The sequence below is a fragment of the Equus przewalskii genome, chromosome 17 (genome assembly GCF_037783145.1).
Source record: "Equus przewalskii isolate Varuska chromosome 17, EquPr2, whole genome shotgun sequence".
Lineage (NCBI taxonomy): Eukaryota > Metazoa > Chordata > Mammalia > Perissodactyla > Equidae > Equus > Equus przewalskii.
The window spans coordinates 8,948,689-8,966,215 of NC_091847.1; the positions used below are offsets into that span (position 1 = coordinate 8,948,689).

The following is a 17,527-nucleotide window of genomic DNA, read 5'->3' on the forward strand; positions in this document are numbered from 1 at the left end:
GGATCAACTTCGTCAAGTTGCCCTCCAATTCAGTTGTAAGAGTTTACACACTGTTTTCATGTGTAAATGTCTTTCAAGCGCTGAAAATCTGAAGAGGGAGTAAGGCAACCTCACTTCACTTTTAATTTATATTTGAATGATTTTTCTTATGTATATTGAAATTCCTCTTGAGAATTCTGTTTTTTTACACATCTTTCTGTTAAAGTTTTTGTCTTTCTCTTATTCATTTCTAATAAACTTTGTCACTTAAAAATTAATATTTTCTCACTTTACAATTTTTAAAATAACTTTTGAAATGCAGACATTGTTAATGTGATTTTATTTGTCAAATGGACATGCCATGTTTACTAACCCAGTTAGTCCCTTATCACAGGCTATTTTGGTTGGTTCCAATTCTTTCTTTTATAAATAGCATTGTGATGAAAGTCTTTGTAAGCCCTTATCAGGACTTTAAGATCATTTCTTTTCTTTTTTTTTTTTTAAGATTTTATTTTTTTCCTTTTTCTCCCCAAAACCCCCGGTACATAGTTGTATATTCTTCGTTGTGGGTCCTTCTAGTTGTGGCACATGGGATGCTGCCTCAGCGTGGTTTGATGAGCAGTGCCATGTCTGCGCCCAGGATTTGAACCAAAGAAACACTGGGCTGCCTGCAGCGGAGCGCGTGAACTTAACCACTCGGCCATGGGGCCAGCCCCTAAGATCATTTCTTTCGATAGGTCCTATTTATAAAGTTCTTGACATGTTTTGCCAAATCACTGTGCAGACAGGTTGAACTCATTTCTACTCCCCTGCCCACACGGCCAGAGGAGCCAACTTGACTGCACTCTCCCCGATGTGAATGTTAACACTGCGGACGTTCTGGGCTAATTTAAGGGTGAAATTATACCTCATTTAATAATAGCACAGAAGACTATGTAATAAGTCGTGCATTTCTGCAAGCTTCCTTGGAGGGCAAGAGGGGATGGAAAGAGAAGACTGGCTGGGAGTTGTGGTCTGCAGTCTGAGAACAGGAGAAAGGAGTAAGGGAGTCAGAGGGAAGAGGGAGAAAAGGGAGCCTGACCTCGGGCTGTGCCTCATTTGTTTTCCTCACGGCTTCAGGACATGAGGCCCTGAATGGTCTGTAGACTGAATTTTTAGTTTGTCAGCTCACATTTACTGAGGCTGCACTTTTGAGGCTAGTGACACAGATGGGTTTCTCTCCACTTCTTCTTCTGGAATTGCCCCTTTCAGGCCCGTCCCCCCAAACCCCTGTGACTGAGTAAGGGGCAGCTGGGCAGGGCCAAGCAGGCTGACTTATAGCGGGGCCCACTAGCTGGGGTAGCACGTTGGATGACCCCACGGGGACCAGGCAGGGAGGAGAACAGGGCAGAGGGAAGGCGGGCAGGGCCTGCTGTGTCCCTTCTCCTGCCAGCCCTCAGCCCCACCCCACAGAGCGCTCTCCTCCTAAGGCCCAGCTCCCTGGACACAGCACACCCTGCTGCTTGCCCAGCGCTGCCGCCCGCCCCACCTCATATCCCAGCCACCAGCCCTCACCATGCTGGACCCCTAGCAGGTGCTCCAGCCCATAGATGGTGACGGTGGCACCACGGGAAAGACATGCTGTCATTCCACCCCAGCAGAGGGGTAGCATGGGAGGTCAGCGGGAGAAAAGGAAGGGAAAGACCTGCAGTGGGCACACTCAGCAGTCCACTCAGGGCTACATGGCAGTGCCCGGAGGCATTCTAGGGTGCCACTGGCATCGAGTGCTGGGGAGTGGGGTACCAGGGTGGTGTGTACGGGACAGTCCAGCTCAGTGAAGAACTGTCCCACCCAAGGTGTCAGTAGCTTCCCCCTCTCCATGTGAAAATAGAAACAAGGAAGGGAGGGAAGCAGAAAAGGAAGGAAAGAAGGAAGAAGGAGGAAGAGGAAAGATAAGGAAGGACAAAAAAACACATCCCCAGCCTGCCACCTGGGCATGAGGAAGGCCACCTGCCTGTCTGATCATTAGTAGTGTTGCTGCTGCCACTAAGGAGTGAGGACTCCCTCCAAGGAGACCTCAACAATTGCTCCACCCAAACCCTTCTTCAGGGATGAGAGAACTGAGGCCCACCCGGAGAGAGGGAGGGTCTCCCCCAGGCCCGTGGCCGGGCGGTAACGCGTCTCTGGACTCTCTGACCAGGACGCCACATCAACTCCTGTGACCACCTGTCCAGGTCCCAGAGTGACCTGTGGGCCCTGGGAAGCAGAGGCCCAGCAGAATGAGATGTTACCCAGCAGGGCCAGGGCGAACGTCAATGGAAATCACTGTTGACTGAGAGAGACTGACCACGGCTCAGAACGGGGAGTCGGAAGCAGGTCCAGTCTGGGCTGCAGTGGGGATCCAGGGGCTGAGACTCTGTCCCCACTTAAGGGCTGACTTCTATGGTCTGGCGAAGGGCTCAGGAGGGGGTGGCCTGGCATCCTTCTGCGAACATCCAGGAGCTCCTCCAGCACCTGGCCCTAACAGGTAGCTCCCAAGAGCCAAGCCAGGGCCAGGCCCCGTGTTGTCCCCAGGAAAACCCTTCAGGCTGCACCCATCATGGTGCCGGATTGTTTCCTGGGGCTGCCATTACAAATTACCACACACAAACTAGGGGGGCTTACGGACAACAGAACCATTCTCACAGTTCTGGAGACTAGAAATCCAAATTCAAGATGTCGGCAGGGCCATTCTCTCTCTGAAGGCTCCGGGGAAGAATACTTCTTTGCCTCTTCCCAGCTTCTGGTGGTTGCCAGCAATCCTTGGCGTTCCTTAGCTTGCAAGTGCCTCACTCCCATCTCTGCCTTGATCATCACTGTGCATTCTCCATGTGTGTGTGTGTCCAAATTTCCCTGTTTTTATAAGGACAGTAATCATTGGATTAGGGCCCACCCTATGCCAGCATGATGTCATCTTAACTCAATTATATCTGCAAAGGCCCTGTTTCCATCACATGTGCCAGGGTTAAGACTTGAACATATCTTTAAGGGGGACACAATTCAACCCAGTACAGTGATCACTTCCCCAAATCCCTACTCCTGCTACTCAAAGTGTGGTCCACAGAGCATCAGCCTGACCTGGGAGCTTGTTAGGAACACAGAGGCTGAGGTCCCACCCCAGACCTAGGAATCAGAACTGACCTTATAACAAGACAGCCAGCAATCTACATGCTCATTCAGTTTTGAGAAGCCTTGGGTCACCACCCCGCTGGGGGAGTAAGGGGGGGCCAGGAATTCATGTAGGTGGTTGGGAAAACTGAAGAGGGGATCTCCCAGAAGAGAACCGTCACTTTGCTGTCTTCCCTTCTCCGCTCCTCCCTTCTCCTCCCCTCCCGAGGAGCTATGAGATACATCAGGTTTCTTCCTTATGAAGAGGGGAGTGTTCACACACACACACCCTGCCCCAAGGGAGAGGAGCCCAGAGCTTTTTCAGCATCCCCTGGAATTTGGGAGATACAGGGACCAGTAATTGACTCATACATCAAACATCTAAGGTTGCCCAGCCAGGAGGCCTGCCCTGTTGCCATGCAAAGAGGAAAAGAATCTCCTAAACAGAGATAACAAAGATGTGGCCCTTACCAAAGGAGCAGGATACGGTCAGCTTAGAAAGGCCCTTCCAAGAGGAGCACTTGGACACCAGGCTGTCCTCCCCAGGCGGGTGGAACCACAGGCAGGCTGAGGCGTCAGCAGCCAGGCGAGGGAACACCTCAAAAGTGCGCTTGGAGAGAGCCAGCAACCCAGCAGGGGCCACATCTGAAGGTCTCCAGCCACAGGGCACCTGCCAGTCAAGCCCCTTCCTGCCACGTCCTTGCGGTCTCCCCATCTCAATCCTGGAGAAGCCAAAAACAGAAACGGGGGTGCAGGGCAGAAGGTGGAGCCAGCGAGACAGCGCTGTCTGTGACTCCTTGAGAGACTTCTCATCTGAGACAGGGCTGGGCTGGGGGAGAGGAGACATTTGATAGTAGATTTTGAACACCTGGAAAACGCTTCTATACACTGATATCTGAGGAGCTCTCCCGGGGCGAGCAGGAACAAGCCCATGAAAGGAGCAGGCCTGAGAAAGAGTAAAATTGCGCTCTGCTTGCACTCTCCTGAAAACCCAGCTTATTCATGAAAACGCAGTTGTAAAAGGGCATTTCACAGGAAGAGCTGACCTCGGCCACAGGGCCCCAGAGGGCTCCCTGACGGGTGATGGGGGTGAGGCAGGCAAAGGCAGGCGAGTCCCTCCCAGAGGAAGCAGCCGCCCTCACTGCACAATCCCCCCCTTGCCACTCCTCCCTACAGACTTCCCAGCCCTCTTCCCCACGGACACCTGGGCGCCGGCCAAACTCTGCCCTCATTGGTTGCAGAACGCCTGCCCCCACTGTCCCCAGCCCAGCGCTGCTCTAACCTGTCTCCCTGCTTCCTCTGCTGTCCCCCTCCCACCCTCACTGGAGCAGTGTTTCAAAGGTACAAACAGCCACAGCCATGCTTAAAACCCTCACATCCCCTGCATTTACAACACGCAAGCCCTTGAGCCCCAGCCTGCCCCCTTGTCCGTCCCCTCACACACTGAGCTCCAGCCACACAGGCCGATTCCTTCTTTCCAGCCCTAAGGACACTGTACGCGCTGTCCCTCTTGCCGGCCCGGTGGGCTTCTAGGTCTTCACACGCGGCTCCTTCCAGCCTTCAGGCCTCAGGGCAGATGCCACCTCCTCCAGGAGGCCCTCCTTGGTCACCAGTGTGCCTATCCCCCATGGGGCTCCTATGTCTCTGATTACGCCAATCCCACCCTCAAACGTCCTTTATCCACCCCCTTCCCCCTCTCCCCCCCGAATCTGTAAGTTCCCTAAAGGGCAGCAGCAGAGGGACACAAAGTAAGGGCTCAAAAATAAGTGAGTGAAAGAAGAAAAATAAAAAAGAATGAAAGAATGGTTAGCAAGACTTCAAAACCACGAGTATCATTGGGATTTCTTTTTAAACTCCCCCCCTTGAAATTGGCTGGCCGCAAAGTGGGCGTGAACAAGTTACTTTCTGCCATCTTAGGCAGGCGACAGGCGTCAGAGAGAGGCCAAGCGGCGCCCGGCCAGCAGAGGGCGCCCGAGCTCACCCCGGCCCCGCCCCGCGCGCCGCATCCCACCCCGCCCGCCGCACACGCCCCCGGCCCCGCCCCCGACGCACGCCCCGCCCCCGCGCCCCGTTGCGCCCCGCGCCGCCTCACTTCCGCTTGGAGAGCGGAGGGCCCGGCACTTCCGGCGCGCCGCGTGGAGTTCGGCGGCCTGTGAGCTTGCAGCATGGCGGTGTTTGCTGGCCCCGCCAAGAACCTCCTGTCCCTGAACCCAGAGGAAGACACCAAGTTCCAGAAGGAGGTGGCGCAGGTTCGCCGCCGCGCAGCCCAGGTGAGCGGCCGCCGCGGGCCGGGCTAGGGCCTTGGGGACGCGCGGCCCAGGGCCGCTCCCTGCCCGGCGCGCGGCGCCCTCCCGCACCCCGCCGCCCCCAGGATCGCCCGGTGGGCGCCGACCTCTCGGGCTTGTAGGCCGGGCCCCGAGACGGGAGGTGACGCTGGTCGGGGGATGGCGATGGGGTTTGCGGCGAGGCCCTGGGATCCTCGTGTGGATTCGGGGAGGCGTGGGGGACGAGAGGAGAAGGAGCCGGCTGCTGGGAAGGGCCCTCTCGGGCCGCGGGGCAGCCCCGGCTTGGAGCTCTCGCGCGGCCGCCTCGACCCCGATCCGGAGGGTTTTTCGGCCTTCCTGGTGGTTTTGGAGTTCTCAAAGGACAGTATTTGTCAAGTTCCCTTTGCCGATTAGGGCCTCTGACATCAAGTTACATTTGCCTTGATTTTTAGCAGAAAATACACGTTTGAAAACTTAAAAGTTCTTGTAATAGGCAAGGGCACGATGACTGAGATGCGGAAAGGTCAGTCGGCCTTGTGAAGTCTCGGAAATTGTTCGGTTGGGTGGGTGCGACCGAAAAGACATCTGCACACAGAGTTGGAGGGTATGTCGTGTGGCGTTCTGCGGCCTGAAGGTTCAATTTAAGATAGTGCGTTCAAGGGCTGACTTGCTTCTCCCTTGAGTCAACGTACAGTTACTGAGCGTCAACCTCGGGCTGGGGGCTGGGACGCAGGCTGTGGAGACAATCTGCTGTGACGATTGTCCTCGTAGGGGAAGAGATTAAACAGCTAGCTCTTTAGTTACTGCTCTGCCAAGTGGAAGTACAGGGTAGGTTCTTGATCTCTTGTCTTGGACTGAGAGCGGAGGGGTGGCAAGTTGTGCTGCAATGTGATTTTTTTATTAAAAAAATATTTATCTGGTCTTTCTGTCTTCAGCGACAGGAGAAAAAAAAACTCACTCCTGGAGTAATCTATGTGGGCCACCTACCTCCAGCGCTTTACGAAACCCAGATCAAAGCATATTTCTCCCAGTTTGGCACTGTTACAAGATTTAGACTGTCCAGAAGTAAAAAGGTAAGATTTTGGTGTTGAATTTAGATTTTCTTCTTCAAAAGGGTAGCATCTTTGATAGTTGAGAGGATGTCCACATTCTACTGCTTATCACACTTCACTCTAGAAAGGGGAAGTGGATGAGGTTTAGAACCTGAAACACCCACAAAAGCAAAATCAGTATTACTCTAAGTGTTTGCTTTACTATTAAAAAAACGTAAAAAGTGGCATAGTGGTTAAGTTTGGCATGTTTCGATTGGGCAGCCCAGGTTTGTGGGTTCGGATCCTTGCACAGACCTACACCACTCATCAGCAGTGCTGCGGCGGCATCCCGCATACAAAATAGAGAAACACTGGCACAAATGTTAGCTCAGGGCAAGTCTTCCTCGAGAGGGGAGGGGAAAAGGTGATTGCCTCAAATCCTCAGGTTAAATTGGCAGTCCTAGTAAATGAATCATATTTATCCTGTGGCTATTGAGCTAGGTGTATGTGAGCTTCAGTTTGAGGAGCAGGTTCATACATCTTCTTGTATTAGCCTCTGGTGTGGGCACCCCTACGGTAGCAAAGGTTGTAAGTGGAGAGTTAAGGATAAGGACCCTGGAGCCAGGCTACCTAGGCTTGGGGTCTGGCTCCACAGGTTACTAGTTGTATGACCTTGCACAGTTATTTCACCTCTGCATGCTTCAGTTTTCTGGTTTGTAAGATATGAGTACCATAGCACCGACCTCCTAGGAGTGTCTTATGACAGATTAAACACGAGGTGATGAATGTAAGGTTCTCAGAACAAACCTAATGCACACAGTAAGCTGTATGAATGTGATTGTTCTGTTACCCCGCCTCCTGGTAAACAAAGATCTATGTGGTTTGTTTGAGTGAGAGACGAGTGGCCCGCTTTGTTCCTGCACACATACACTTCTATTGGTTGTAACTGTAGTCCTCTCCTTGTTGGAATCTCAGGGTTTTCGATGCAGTTTTTCCGCATTTTTCCACTTGAGTTATAAAAGATCAAAGTTAAATTTTATATTTGATTTGGCATCTGAGGGGATAAGGTATGCATCTATCATCTGCCTGTCATAAAACCTCAGGTATTAAATTTTGTCAAAGCAACATGTCAACATTAAAGGGAATTTTAAATTTAAAGTGACCTGGCATTTTTTCCAACCTAACCAAAGTAACATATTTTCTTTGTATTCCGTCCATTTTTTTTTCCGTTTTCGTATTTGTAATGGTTTCTTATTAGATGGGTGAGATATTTCAAACCTCCTAAAGTCTACTAGAGAGTGATTTAGTGACTGTTCAGGTATCTGCCATTTGCCTTTATCAGATGTCAGCTTGATCTTGTATTTGTTCCAGATCTTTGTTCTTTAAGAAATTGATTATAGGTATACTTGAGGTCCCTTTTGTACGCTTCCCCAATCCTCTGCACCTTCTCCCCGTGCCCAGGGAATTACAGTTCATGAGTTCAATGTTTTTCATTGCTATGTGTGTTTTTAAATGTTTACTGTGTGTTCATGTATCAGTATACATTGTACAGGGGCCCGCCCAGTGGTATAGTGGTTAAGTTCGCCCACTCCACTTAGGCAGCGCAGGGTTCACGGGTTCAGATTCCAGGCACAGACCCACACACTACTCATCAAGCCATGCTGTGGCAGCATCCCACATACAAAATAGAGGAAGATTGGCATAGATGTTAGCACAGGGCCAATCTTCCTCACCAAAAAAAATATGTGTACATACATTGTACAATATTGTTTTAAACTTATATATTTATCATTCTGCGGCTTAATTTTTCATTCAACAATCTGTTTTGAGCTTTATTGATGTAACTCTGGTACATTGATTGCCACTGCTGTTTCCTTTGCTTGAATATACTAAAGTTTATTTATCCACCTTTCTATTGAACATGAGAGATTTTTTATAATTTTTCAGTCTCATAGGTGAAGTTGCCAGGAACATTCTTTGTGCAGGTGTAGGCAAGTTTCTCTAGAATAATATTTTTCAGACTTTTGACCCACAAGAAGTTTTACAGCACAAGCCAGCACACACATATAGAATGTAAACGTAACTGAAATAAAAGTCATTTGAGATAATACTTAATCTTTCTATGTGGTCTTTTAAAAATACCTTTCTGACCTACTAAAGTGATTTTGTTTCCTCTAAAAGGTCAAACTCTGAGTTTGAAAACTGCTGTTTTGCAGCATATCCTCAGCATCACTGGGTTGCAGATGGTCGTGGTTTTGCATCTGCCTCTTTGGGAGGTTGAGCAACATTAGGTGTTGACCGGCCTTGGGATTTCCCTCTTCTGTGAATTGCCTGTTCATATCTTTTGCCCTTTTTTAGTATTGTCTTTTTCAAAAACTCTTTTTTTCCTTTTTGTGGGACATTATTTTGTAATATGTTTTCCCATATTGCAGTGTAGTCATTGTTCCCCCCAGCTTTGTATTTTGACACTGTTCAAATCTACAGAGAAGTAGGAGGAACAGTGTCGTGAGCACCCCTGCCCCTCACCTGGATGCACCCGCATCAGTGTCCTGACACTTAGCTTCATCTCTCTCTGTATCTGTAAAATGTGCCCACTCTGAACCTTTTGAAGAAAGTGGCAGTCATACTACTTTCTAAATACTTCATCATAAATCTGCTAAGAATAAGGACGTCCTCCTACATAACCACAATATAATGATCTATATTATGTATGTATATAGAGTACTGTCCATCTTTACACATCCCTGATAGTTTCAGAAATGTCTAGCTATTGTTTTCCCTACCCGTCTGGAATCCGATCAGAGTTCGTCCATAACTATTTCTTGTTGTAGCTCTTCAGTCTATCTAAGAACAGTGTCCTTGTCTGCTTGGGTTTTTTCCCTTGATATTGGCTTTTTTGAAGAGTTTGGGCCAGTTGTCTTGTGGAAGGCCTGCTCCATGAGGAGGTGTGCTAAGATTCACCATTTCCAGCATCGTTACATAGTAAAGCTACCACCTTGCTACTCAGCCCAGTTTTTACTGTTTGGTTGGTATTTCCAACATCTTTCTGCAATTACTAAAGATTTTTTTGTTATTGTTTTGGGGCACGTGATGTGTATTTTTAAGTTACTTTTTAGAAGGTTTACAGTGTGATACATTAAGTTGGATTTCACAGTGGCTCTCTCTTCCACTCCACCATCTTTCCCCTCCCTGTCAAGAGCTTGGATTGTAAAAGTATTTTCAAACGTTTAAATTTTTACCAGAATCCTCCTATAGCGGATAACTACTCTGAGACTCAGAGTTGTGGACGTGTCCAGGTTGCTAGTTGGTGGCACAGAAGTGAGCCTCCTGACTCCCGCTCTCTTAAGCTGTGCACCTTTCAGTGGTGTCTTAATTTCCAGCATCACATCACCAATCTTCATCCATATCCAAAAATAGATTGTTTAATGCAAGATTGTAAAATATTTCTAGTTGTTGTCACTCATAATTGGACCTGTAGAAGAGGAAGAATTCCTTTTTCTATTGCCCTCCTCAGTTCTCTGGCTGGGATCGTGTAAGCTGGACTGACTGCAGACAGATTAGCAAGAGTAACATAAACAGAAGTACGCTTCCACGTGGGAGTGCTCGGGGATGCATTGCCCAAAGGGTTGGTGAGAGCCTGGCCTGTGTAGCCTCTTAGCAGAGGGACATGCGTTTTTGGAGAAGTGACAAGACGCAGGCAAAGGGCTTTGAGTTTGTAGGGCTGCAAATTGTGGGAGGCAAACATACGGAAACCAATGGTAGGTAGAGTCTAGTGAGTTGAGTTTGTTACGTAGGTCCCTCTGACATCTGTCTTTCTGGTGGAGAGGAGGGAAGGCGTTTTTGTAGGTTGACGTCCTGCTTTTGGGCAAATAGGGTAAGAGCAGAGAGCTTTTCTTGTATCTGCTTCTCAAAAGCTCAGAATAATCCATCATCAGGTGGCAGATAAGGAGGGCATATCCTGCCACCCGGCACTGACGTTTCCCGAGTACCTGACAGATGCCCTTCGGAGTGCTGTGGGTTATTTCATAGCAACCCTGTGAGAGTGGTTGTTTCGTCCCTAGTTTATAGAGTGAAAAACTGAAGCGTAAACGTTACTTATCCAAGTCAGTGTCAGAGCCAGGGTGGAACCTGGATGTTCAGGCTCCAGAACCCAAACTCTTGTTACTAAGACAGGGGAGAAATCTGCTTTCTGTTGGGGCCCAGAGGCCGGGAGCGCAAGATGCGCATTCCAGAGGACGAGGCCTCTTCCTTCGCCGCCGCCCCCCACCCCTACCCGCTGTGAGGACAGCCTGTCCTGGTGAACCCGAGCGTGAATGCAGGATTTTAGTGATGAGCTTGGAGACGTGAGGAGGTGGTTTCTTTTCAGGTGTTAAATATGAAGAGGGAATTGTATTACCTGCGTTCTTTGAAGCATCGCACTGTGCTCTGGGTATTGTTAATACGTGAGTAGTATGCCTACAATGAGGTCAATAATGAGGAAAGGACCGTCAGGACCTACCACCTTTCCTGTGTGTGATGGTGTTGCTATTGCGTACATTCCAGATGCAGTAATGTGTTTATCACAGGTAGTCAGAATCCCAGGACTACCTCCAGATCTGGCCTGTTCAGGTTATTTTACATCTTTTCGTTTCCCGTAAGAGTCCCCACGCTATGTGAGTTGCCGTTGGAATTAAGGGTGCCGTGATGTTTCGACAATGAGGCTGCCGTATGTTAAGTTAATGCATTTTAGGAGTTTAATGACGCCTTAGAATATAACTGCTCTACTTTTTGTGGTGCATTTTCCATTGCAGACTGGGAATAGCAAAGGCTATGCCTTCCTGGAGTTTGAATCTGAAGATGTTGCCAAAATCGCTGCTGAAACAATGAACAACTACCTTTTTGGTGAAAGGCTCTTGAAGTGTGAGTGCTCTCCTCTTGCCTGTAGGTTGCGGGGATGTGACTAGCCCATGGCTTAGCTACACGTGCACGCTGCATTTCATCCCTGGGTGATTCTCTTAAGGAATGCTGCAAGGATATAAGTGCATTTTCCAGACAGATTCTCATTGGAATTTTAAAATCTTCGAGAGTGAGAGCTGTTTCTGTGCTGAGATGGAGTTGGGACAAGTTGCTTGAGGAGTACGTGGGGAGAGCAGCTGACCCACCCCCAGTGGGATGTGGAAGGCTTCCCCGAGCACGTATCACTTAGGTTGAAACCTGAAGGTTAAACGGGAGTGAGCCAAGGGGACGGCCTAGGAGTGAAGGTTGAGACGGTTCCTGGCTGAGGGGACAGCAGATGCAAAACCCGAGGTGACTGAAGGTACTTGCCTCTGCAGGAATGTGAGAACAGTAAGAGATGCGAGAGTGGAATAGAAGACATGAGAGGAGGTCAGGTCATTGAGGGTTATAAGTGTGGGAGTTTAGAATGTGTCCCGAGGGCAGTGGGAAACCATTGGTTGGTCCTAGGTAGGATAACGCTAAAGGTGAAGGATCGCATTTCAAAGCTCGGTGACGTTTCCACAAGCAAGGCCCTAAAGAGTAGAGGAGAAGTTCACCTGCCGAAAGTAGAGCCGCCAGCTTGGCGTTCCTGGAACATCCCTGTCTGGAGCTCCTGCCCTCTGGAGGGAGCTCAGTTCCCGGCCTCCCTGTGTTCGTGGTGCAGTGTGGCCCTGCCCGGTGCCAGGTCACATGCATCTGCTCAAGCAGCTGATGAACCTGTCGGCGTAGCCTCTCTCTTCTCTTCCTCTTGCTGTGAGAGAGAGCCCCAGGAGCCTCGCTGAGGTCGTGAACCATTCACACAATAAAAACATGGCTCTTGCCAGGAGAAAACGGGCCGAGTAGGTGACCTAGAAGGTGTCAGGGGACTGTGTGTCTAAGATCATCACTGTGCCGTATTTGACTTTTGAAAGAGAGCACAAGAGGTTCTGAACTCTGATATGAGTGAGATAGGCCGCATGGTCTTTTTCTTTTGAATGGAAGTTGTTTATTTTGGAGGTGACCTCAGGAAAATACTTACTAGGGAATAGAGGAGTGCGGCAGAGTGGGGAAGGAAGTCACTAAAGGTGTCTCAGCAGGAGAGTTACTGCCTGGGCGCCTGGGCACCGTCCTGCTGACTAACACTGGGAGTCAGACTTATTCCGCCTGACAGGCAAGGGAACCAGGGTCTTATCTACCAGCTCCCTGTCCATCTCTGGTTGAGGGTTGCTTCCAGGGGTTTGGGCTGGGCTTTGCATGTGGGCCCAGTGTGCTTCCACAGCAAGAAAAGGGCCCTTATGCAGAGATGCAGATAAGGGCTGTGCTGCCTGCGACCTCGAGAGGGGCCCAGGGGATATGAGCTGGGAACTGACCGCCTCTGCTCCAGGGGTCCCACGTCTGAGTGGGACCCTGTTAGCTTCAGAAAGCCGAGACTTGATGGCCCCAGGACCCTCCTTTGTACTCCTCAGTCTCGCAGTATCCCCGCACCTGGACCAGTTCCTGCGCGCAGCGGCTGTTGAGGCAACAGTTGCGGACTGTCTGACTGCCCTTTGGGCACCTGCCCTGTTCTTTTAGGCTTCTCCATGTAAATGGGAGATGCGTTAGCTTCCTTGTGAGGGGGATGGCGCTGGGGAAATTCTAAAGTTAACATTAAAATCCTCTCCCTCCCACTTGTTTGAAAACTTTTTTCTTAATATAGGTCACGTTATACCACCTGAAAAAGTGCATGAAGAACTTTTTCGAGAGTGGCACATGCCCTTTAGGAATCCGTCGTATCCAGCAGTGAAACGATATAACAAGGATCGGACACTTCTTCAGAAGCTACGGATGGAAGAGCGGTTTAAAAAGAAGGAAAAATTACTCAGGAAGAGATTAGCTAAAAAAGGAATTGATTATAATTTCCCTTCATTGGTAAATATTCCTCCTTGAAATGTTTGTGTTTTGGGGGGCTGGGCTTTGTGCCTCACTAGTTGTAACATGTTTGTGATTTTTTATATAAAGTATTAGCCCAGGGCTATCCTATACTAGGTTTGAACTGAATTGTTGAAACATTGTAGGTTCTTCCTAAGTTTGTCAGAACAGATTCTATCGTCTCCATTATACAGAGGAGGGAATTCCTGAAGGGGATTAGCTGATTTGCAAAACTTTTGTGATGTTCTTAAACTGCTGAAATTAAACCTCTGTTTAACTAATTACTATTGAAGGTGTCACTAGCAGAACTAACTGATGATTGGTTTATTATATGCTATGAGTAAATATCAAGACTGTCGATCATCCTTTTTACCTCATTCTAGTTAAAATTTTGTTTCTTGTTCTTTTAAATTGGAAATATTCATAAGTGTATATCAGAATTAGCCAGTAAGCATCGATTCTGTGATGAAATGGCAGGGGTTGAAATATAGCAAGCCTGCTTACATGAAGATGAGTTAACACAAATTTTCCTCAGTCCGTATTCCCTTGCTTGTTGAAGAAGGAGACCGTGCCGAATCTCTTCTCCCTCCTTCACGGAAGGAGAGCTACATGTCCCCACCCACAAAACGGGAATGCAGGTCCTTAGGGCGTGGCTGGGCTAGGTGCAGATCCTGTTTCTTTTCTTGGTTAAATCCTGAGATTGTTTTGGGTCTTCCATAGACCCTATCAGATTATCTCCAAAAAGCTGATGAGTTGGTAAGAGATGGCATCCATTCCCAGGTTTATTAGGCCTTGTCAGCTTATCCAGAAACTAGAAGACTGAGTTACCCTCCTTTGGCCCAGTTCCTGGTTGTTAATTCTTTGCCCAGATCCCAAATACAGTCTTTGACAGTGTGTGTTAGAAGAGCATTCTGTCCTAGTCCTGGGGCCCTGGACCTTGTGGGCCGTTCAGGAGCTGGGACAGTGAAGCTTGGAAACCGGCCTGGAAGCACTGCCTTTCCTGTGGCCCGTCTGGGACTCTGGGAGCGGGACTGCTTCCTCCACAGTCCCGGACTCAGCCAGGGCGGGCCTCCTGCGGGGCCTGCCTTTGCAGAGTCTTCCGAATTTCACCCTCCCGCCTCGGGGCTCTGCGCAGCCAGCTCCGGGCTTGGCTCCACTTCAGTCTCTGCAGCTTCTGCCCGTTCCTCAGGCCCCTCTTCCAGTGTCGCACTGAAGATCATTCACTGTGTTTGTGGATTTTGCTTTTTAAATTAAATTAAGGATCTAATGGTAAGTTAAAAAATGTAAATATGTGAGACTGCCAGTTTATAACTTTTTTATGTTTACTTAAGGTTTTACACACAAAGGAAGAAAATGCTTTGAACACTGATCTTCAGAAATCGACCAAGAGACAGGTAAAATTTTTACTTATATTACATGCCAGATGTTAGAGAAAGATAAATGAGAAAATATGTTCAAGACAACTATGACAAATATGCAAATTGATGAAGTCTTTTAAAATTAATTGAAGAAATTTTATTATTTTTATCTAAGAAGAAAAAAGAGGTTTCGATCACTCCCGACACTCCTGAGAAGACTGCGGATAGCCAGGTAAAATTTTCTTCAGTATTCTGGGAGGTGGGTATTGTAATTTGAAAGAGGAAAAGCAGTTTCTGCTCTGTCATGTTGTTAAAATTTCGAATTTAACCTTCTGACTCTTGGCTAAGTGCTCGCTGGTGACTAAGCCGATACACAGAGCTCAGCAGAGGTCACCACTGTGAGCTGGCTGCAGTTTTCACCTTCTCCGCAAAGTGCCTGAGTCAGTAGGGAGAATGAGGCCACTGTTCTCATAAATGTAAGATTTAGGGTTTTCTAACTAATACCCTCTCATGGAGCGTATTGTATTCCAATTGCGAATTTCCATACCAAGTTCGAGATACCCCTTAAGTCGTTTATTAGGTGCAGTTGTATTCCCAAAAGATGGAAAAAGGCCTAAAGTCACACGTCATAACTTGTGAAAAAGAAAATAGAGGGGAGGTGCTTGGGGGGTAAGTCACTCATTCTGAATATGTTCCTCCATTTGTGTGTTGTAATCTTTTATTTGTTGAATCCAGGGCCCCACTCCAGTTTGTACACCAACATTTTTGGAAAAACGAAAATCTGAAGTGGCTACAATGAAAGATGATGATAAAGATAATGAAATAGTTTTCAAACAGCCCATATCTGGTGTGAAAGAAGAAATACAAGAAACTCGAAAAGCTGCACGTTCATGGAGAAAAAGACGAAGAAAGAGCAATCAGTGATTCTGAATGTATGAAGTATGATATTTCTTCTGAAAACGTGGTTTTATTGTGAGGGCTGATTCCTCGTGTTTAACTAGACACAGCAGAATGTGTTGACAAGATTTTCGGAGGAAGAACTGTGGGTTCCCGTCAGTGAGGAAAGCGGGCATTCCTCGTGGCTCGCGCATCCTTGCTGCACCTCAGGGTGCACACCAGCTTGCGTAGCTGGGGCCACGCGGCCTCTCTCTCCTGGTCTCTAGTTTTCTTTGCAGATTTTATAACTGTCTTTAGTTACTCTATCTGGATAGAAGGGTCACCATTAACTGCAGGTTTCAGTGCTAAACTGCAGCCTTTGTTGTCACCGTCAAATAAAGGAAAGGAGTAAAATCTTGCATGCCCGTCTACATGGTTCTCTGTCGGGCCGAGCGCATTTCCCCCGTGAGGGCACTTTAGGCGTCGACGTTACCTGCTTGACACTGGGAGTGAAGTTATGTGCAGAGTGGGCAGGCAGGGAAGCATCAGTGCAGACTCGTTTACGCGGATGTGGTCATTTTTACCAGTGTTAAATGGGGTTTGGTGGGCTGCCATGGATTAACAGCTACCATTTTCCACCACTACCATCTGATGTGGGGTCACATTTCAGGATTCAGACAGTGACCAGCAGATCACCTTTTCTTAATTTCATTTGCGTGCAAGTGTGACTTGGGTGTCTTGAAGTAAGATAGTAGATTTTCGCCTTCTCGGCTATTTTTAAGTTTCTGATGCCCTGGAATGTGTTTATATGAGCTCGTCCAGATTCATTAAAAACACCCATTTCACCAAACATTTTGTCATCTAACGTTTGTTAAATCTTTACTATGACAAGATACTGAGCTCCGTGTTCCAACACAAAGTGCGAACAGTAGGCTTTCAGTGTCCGCAGGAGCAGGTTTTACCTCTGGTGCCTGGCACAGAATTCGTTCAGTGTGTATTTGTTGAATGAACTGCCTCCCTTTTTGAACCATCTCTGAACTTTGTGGGTCTGGACACCCCTCTGGCTCCCCTTCTGGGAAAGTGTCGGAAAAGCCTCTCGAGGCAGCCTGTCATGTTCTCTCTCCAGCAGGCACATGCACTCAAACACATACACGCCTGTGTAGCAAGATGAGCTGACTTCCTCGTTCCCAGCCTGCACCCCCCCCACCCCCCACCCCCCTTAGGAAGGTGCCATTCGTCATCGCCTGATGTGGAGGGGATTTTCTAATACACCCTGGAACTGGCAGGAGGAGATTCCACCTTTAGCATATCACGGCCATGGATGTTTTTGTAAGACAAAAGCTTGAAGTTACACAATCATAAAGAATATTTTCCTGTGGTCTAGATTAGGATCTTCAGAAGAAAATTCATCAAGGTGTGGGTTTGATTTTCAGATTTTGTAGGGAGAACGTAAGGCTGGAATCGAGTGGAAGGCCCCTCAGCTGATAAAATACGAAACATTTGCAGTAATAGCAAACGAGGTGTAAAAGGGTACAATTCAAAATTGTACAAACAGTATGACCACAACTACATAAAAACGCATTTTTTAATGGGAGGTAAACATCAAAATAGTAATATGGAAGCATAGTATGTGTTGCTATGACTTATAATTAGAACAAAAGCTGTAAAGGAAAAAAGTAGTTAATCCTCAGAAGGTTCAGTTGGAGCCAGACATTTCACCAGCTGCGTGTTTGCCATAAGCTGGGGTAGCAAACGAATACGCTTTTGACAGAGTGCAGAGTGAGGCTTTCTGTTGCTGGTGTTACGTGGAATGCAGTGGCCAGAGACTGTCACCCTGGCTGGCTGGTGGTGTGAGATGCGATGGTGCGAGAGTCCCTGGAACGCAGCAAAGGCCGTCTCTTGTTCCGACTGACCTGAGTCAGGGAACGGAAGGCAGCTCCCCTCCGCCCAGGGACCGTGACGCCGACGGCTGCCATCCTCAGCCCAGGGGTGTTACACGTGGAATCGTTCACGCTGCCTGTGGGCAGAAACA

The 17,527-nt window shown here is 48.3% G+C and overlaps 1 protein-coding gene across 3 annotated transcripts; it reads left to right on the forward strand.

Moving 5' to 3' along the window:
- Positions 1–5,162: 5,162 nt before the first annotated feature.
- On the forward strand, positions 5,163–15,914 carry NIFK (nucleolar protein interacting with the FHA domain of MKI67). Of its 3 annotated transcripts, none has more exons than XM_008543542.2 (7): positions 5,163–5,375; positions 6,305–6,442; positions 11,191–11,299; positions 13,050–13,261; positions 14,593–14,655; positions 14,795–14,851; positions 15,355–15,914. In XM_008543542.2, exons 1-7 carry the CDS (start codon positions 5,271–5,273, stop codon positions 15,541–15,543), a joined length of 873 nt encoding a protein of 290 aa, XP_008541764.2. In that variant the 5' UTR covers positions 5,163–5,270; the 3' UTR covers positions 15,544–15,914. The 3 variants fall into 3 exon arrangements, with proteins under 3 accessions (XP_008541764.2, XP_070437128.1, XP_008541765.2); XM_070581027.1 differs by having other exon boundaries at positions 5,165–5,375; positions 14,772–14,851; XM_008543543.2 differs by having other exon boundaries at positions 5,201–5,375; positions 14,798–14,851.
- Positions 15,915–17,527: the final 1,613 nt, after the last annotated feature.